The 5,053-nt window shown below is 37.7% G+C and overlaps 2 protein-coding genes across 4 annotated transcripts in view; both read right to left on the reverse strand.

The window, feature by feature from the left end:
* Positions 1-5,053, reverse strand: part of LOC103520835 (E3 ubiquitin-protein ligase UBR5) — a 15,219-nt gene that overhangs the window by 6,305 nt on the left and 3,861 nt on the right. The gene's annotated exons all lie outside the window — the stretch shown is intronic.
* Positions 3,597-4,455, reverse strand: LOC103520834 (E3 ubiquitin-protein ligase hyd-like). 2 transcript variants are annotated; one of them, XM_008485930.3, is made up of 3 exons: positions 4,412-4,455; positions 3,744-3,960; positions 3,597-3,644 (listed from the first exon to the last, which is right to left on the reverse strand). In XM_008485930.3, exons 1-2 carry the CDS (start codon positions 4,436-4,438, stop codon positions 3,748-3,750), a joined length of 240 nt encoding a protein of 79 aa, XP_008484152.1. In that variant the 5' UTR covers positions 4,439-4,455; the 3' UTR covers positions 3,597-3,644; positions 3,744-3,747. The 2 variants fall into 2 exon arrangements, with proteins under 2 accessions (XP_008484152.1, XP_017304133.1); XM_017448644.2 differs by lacking the exon at positions 3,597-3,644 and having other exon boundaries at positions 3,686-3,960.

Raw genomic sequence — 5,053 nt, forward strand, 5'->3', positions numbered from 1 at the left:
CCGCGTAGCGAACACGCGAAGCCCCCGGGGGGTAGGTATAATTAATACTCGCACTTCTTAATAAAGTTTTATTTTTTTACATTTGAAATAAAAGAAATCATTATTCTTGTTATTTAATCGGAACGATTAGTAAGCTATTTCCTTGATGATTAGGATTTTAACATTACAAGTCTCTATCGTTGTAGGTACATAAATGTGGATGAAACAGCGCCCATCTCCCTACCCTTTTGGCCAAAATAGCCTGTAACACCGCCTATCTTCTCTAACTACTTAACGGTGCTCTTTAATAGCTTAATGTTACTAAAAATATACAGTGGGTATCTTAAAATAATGATTTCTTTCAAAAAAATCCAAAACAATGTAGTTTTTGATTTACAGTACAGTTTTTACTTGCTCCTGTAAAGTTGCAAAAAATGAGATAGGCGGTGTGACTTTGGCAGCGACGATATATTCAAAGGATCCCAAAACGGAAATTTTCACACATTTTATGTGGACCATTCCGATACTCATTACAAAATTACATCGTATAGCTAGAAAGCAAAATTTCGGTTGGTAATGAAGCCTGTTAAACACGATGCTCATAAAATTGTACCGCCGTGAAACTTTTGGTTATGCAACCATTTCAACAACTGAACGGAAAATAAACAGGGTGCTCCTAAAAACCTTCCTGAGTTTCTTCCTGCCTTGTAAGCGCTAGGTCGCGGGTTCGATTCCTGCCCGGGGCGAGCTTTATCCTAAACAGGCAAGGTTCGTTCTCGGGAACAGCTGGCTTTCTCCAATCCTGTCCTCTTTCGCTCTTTGATTTTGGGGGTGATAAGACCTCATGTTAAAGTTGCCTCATTAAAAAAGAGGTAAACATTTAAGCAGCACTTTTAATACATTACTACATTTGGGCCTCCCAAATGTAAACCCTATGGGATCCCTTACGCCCGGGAATCACCGCTCTTCCACCCAACCACTAAAAAGTGATAGGTAGGTAAGTGCTTCACATAAATCTTGCTTGATTTCTACATTTCTAGGGTATGAAATAGTCCAAACTAAATTAATAAAACAAGAAGTTTTTATTTAATAGGTATCAATTTACAAAAATGTAATATCACTCAAGAAACTTCGCTCTTTGATTTTGGGGGTGATAAGACCTCATGTTAAAGTTATCTCATTAAAAGAGGTAAAAATTTAAGCAGCACTTTCAATACATTACTACATTTGGACCTCCCAAATGTAAACCCTATGGGGTCCCTTACGCCCGGGAATCACTGCTCTTCCATCCAACCACTTTAAAAAGTGATAGGTAGGTAAGTGCTTCACATAAATCTTGCTTGATTTCTACATTTCTAGGGTATGGGTATGAAATAGTCCAAACTAAATTAATAAAACAAGAAGTTTTTTATTTAATAGGTATCAATTTACAAAAATGTAATATCACTCAAGAAAATAATCATTACAAGTAAGAATAATAATTAAAAACTTACAATAGGGTACTACTTAAATATTAGATAATAGTGGATTATTTACAAATTAAATTGATGTAAGAAAAAAAAAACGCCAATATTTAGGAGCTTCAAACTCAAGTCTGTTCATAGGCGCTGCGTAGGTATTTTCAGGGAAGAATACTCGTAGATTGTTGATGTCTTGAATAAAATTCTAAAACCATTACCTCGGTTTAAGTTGGTATGGCTGACACACCTAGATGGATACCGTAGTGGATTATTTACAAATTAAATTGATGTAAGAAAAAAAAAAAACGCCAATATTGAGGAGCTTCAAACTCAAGTCTGTTCATAGGCGCTGCGTAGGTATTTTCAGGGAAGAATAGGTACTCGTAGATTGTTGATGTCTTGAATAAAATTCTAAAACCATTACCTCGGTTTAAGTTGGTATGGCTGACACACCTAGATGGATACCAATCTTGCTTGATTTCTACATTTCTAGGGTATGAAAAATAGTCCAAACTAAATTAATAAAACAAGAAGTTTTTATTTAATAGGTATCAATTTACAAAAATGTAATATCACTCAAGAAAATAATCATTACAAGTAAGAATAATAATTAAAAACTTACAATAGGGTACTACTTAAATATTAGATAATAGGTAGTGGATTATTTACAAATTAAATTGATGTAAGAAAAAAAAAAAAACGCCAATATTTAGGAGCTTCAAACTCAAGTCTGTTCATAGGCGCTGCGTAAGTATTTTCAGGGAAGAATACTCGTAGATTGTTGATGTCTTGAATTCTAAAACCATTACCTCGGTTTAAGTTTGTATGGCTGACACACCTCGATAGATAGCTACGAATGGAAATTTGGTGCCAACGTCACGTCAAAATATTAAGTCACTTTCCTAAAAAAAAAAAAAAAAAAAAAAAAAAAATTTAGAGCACCTAAAAAATCACTTTCCTAAAAAAAAAAAAAAAAAAAAAAAGTTAAATATTTTACAGTTTTAATCAATAAAAATTTAGTCATTATTGAATTTCGCAGAAAAAATCACGTTCACAGAATAAAAACCGTGAGAGAAACCCCGATGTGCGGGATTTTCTATATAAAAAAAAGAAGCATTTTTGTTGATAGACGAATGCTAGCTACCCCGAAACCAATCTCTTTCAGGAATTGGGAAGAAACAATTTCATTTTAAAGGGGGGAAAAACATTTCAATTTTTCCTTTCCTATGCCAATTTTTTAAATTATAATATGTACAATACTTAATAGTAATAACAACAGTTCACCTATCAAACACCTTATCACCAAGGGAGAATGTCTCTATGACGAATTCTCTTTCTTCCTTTTTTTTTACAAAAGAATTCGAAAGTCCTTTCTAATTGCCAGCCTAGCTTGGAGGCTAATGCGTAAGCGCTAGGTCGGGCGATTCCCACCCGGGGCGGATTTTATCCTGAACGGATAAAGTTCGTTCTCGGAACGGCTGGCTTACTCCTATCCTGTCCTCTTTCAAACCTTCGATTTGTTCTGTCTACAACGAATTCTAAAGTTCCTTCCCTCGAATCCAGAGTTCATCGTGGTAATATCGAATTTGCATCGGATATCTTCTGTCAAATAAATAGGTCTTTGCCAATTTGTGTCTTATACTACCTTCTTTTGAACACGAACAAAGTGCCTATCACAATCACTTAGAAAGAACCTCCAATGAAGTCCTTCCTTCTTTTGGAGTCCCTTTACACGAATCCAAAGTTCTTCATCTTAATGGCAAAATGCATCGGCTTTGCCAATAATGCATTGCTGTTTGCCAATTTGTGTCCAAATGTCTCATATTACCTTCTTTTGAACACTAACAAAGTTCCTATCACAATTACCAAGGAAGAACCCAAGTCCCTTCTATCAGGAGTTTCTCTCTACAAGAATCCAAAGTTCTTCATCTTAATGGCAAAATGCATCGGTCTTTGCCAATAATGCATTGCTCTTTGCCAATTTGTGTCCAAATGTCTCATATTACCTTCTTTTGAACACTAACAAAGTGCCTATCACAATCATTAAAGTCCCTTCTCTCAGAAGTCAAAGTGCATCCAATGAAGTCCTTCCTTCTTTTGAAGTTCCTCTCTACACGAAGCCGAAGTTCTTCGTCTTGATAGCCAGGAGTAGCTTGCTCAGAAGTCGAAGTGCATCCAATGAAGTCCTTCCTTCTTTTGAAGTTCCTCTCTACACGAAGCCGAAGTTCTTCGTCTTGATAGCCAGAGTCCCTTCTTTCAGAAGTCGAAGTGCATCCAGTGAAGTCCGTCCTTCTTTTGAAGTTCCTCTCTACACGAAGCCGAAGTTCTTCGTCTTGATAGCCAGGAGTAGCTTGTGGCGTAGCGTAGCTCTACTCGAGTACAGGGGGATGTAGAGACGAGAGATGCACGTGTTGGCGGTGGGCAGATGGGCATCGTCCGCCGGGCGAATGGTGACGGATGGCATAGGCTGGAACCCGTCCTCCGAGGCGGGCAACGCCGGCGAACCGGTCCAGAAGTAAACCTGACGGGGGAGAGAAATTTTCATCAGTAAATTGAATTGAAATAACTTTGGAAAGGGGATAACCCTGTCTTGACCAATATAGCCATTCTAGTTTGTTCTCGTAAAGGCTAGCTTTTTTCGACCCTGCCCCCCTTCTGTCTTCGATTACGGAACGATAAGGAAACGTAACCAACCTCAGTGGTGTACTGGTTAGCGCGGTGGACTTCGGATCTGGAGGTTGGTGGTTCGAGTCCAAGTCAAGTCATGAAATTTAGCGTAGTGTATTAAGCAGGGAACGACATTTGTGACAAGCATTTATGATCAACACAATTAAAATTCCTTTTTTTCCCTTTACATTGGAAACGTATACGCGCGATTATTATTATTTTTTTTTTTTTCTGAGGGGGGATAATTTTTGCGAAAAAGTTTCAGCCCTGGCTAGTGATAAATTAACAGGATATTCGAATCTTACCAGGTCCATGCGTTCCAGGTGCGTCATCTTCTCCACCGGGATAACCCTGTCTTGACCAATATGTCTTTATAGCCATTCTAGTTTGTTCTCGTAAAGGCTAGCTTCTTTCGACCCTGCCCTCCTTCTGTCTTCGATTACGGAACGATAAGGCTAGTCTCACATTGGAAACGTAACCAACCTCAGTGGTGTACTGGTTAGCGCGGTGGACTTCGGATCTGGAGGTTGGTGGTTCGAGTCCAAGTCAAGTCATGAAATTTAGCGTAGTGCATTAAACAGGGAACGACATTTGTGACAAGCATTTATGCTTAACACAATTAAAATTCCTTTTTTTCCCCTTTATACTGTTAGGTAGAAAGTCGGATTAAGGGAGGGGCGTCTCAATCAGGTCTCTTTCATACTCCGTTATCAACATTTTGCGCTGTAGTTAAGAATTTCAGAAATAAAAATATATCAAATGTACCTAATTATATGTATGTTACTTTATAAAAATATATATGAAAGCCACCCGATAAACTCATTCACTCACGTACGCTAAATCTTTGTAGTTATTTATATTTTCCCATTACATATTACATATACATTTCCCCTGACCCCCTACATGGTTTTTGGTAGTAGGGGGTCAAGGGGAGGTTTCTTCAGACC

This window comes from Diaphorina citri, unplaced genomic scaffold (genome assembly GCF_000475195.1).
Source record: "Diaphorina citri unplaced genomic scaffold, Diaci psyllid genome assembly version 1.1 scaffold4154, whole genome shotgun sequence".
In the NCBI taxonomy this organism is placed as follows: Eukaryota; Metazoa; Arthropoda; class Insecta; order Hemiptera; family Psyllidae; genus Diaphorina; species Diaphorina citri.

What these genes read in the sequence shown, in the direction of transcription:
- LOC103520834 (XM_008485930.3), bottom strand. Translation starts at nt 4,438, where the DNA reads ATGACGCACCTGGAACGCATGGACCTG. An exon ending in ACCTGGAACGCATGGACCTG is followed by an intron (nt 3,961 to 4,411) that starts GTAAGATTCGAA and finishes CTCCCCCGTCAG; the next exon opens with GTTTACTTCTGGACCGGTTC.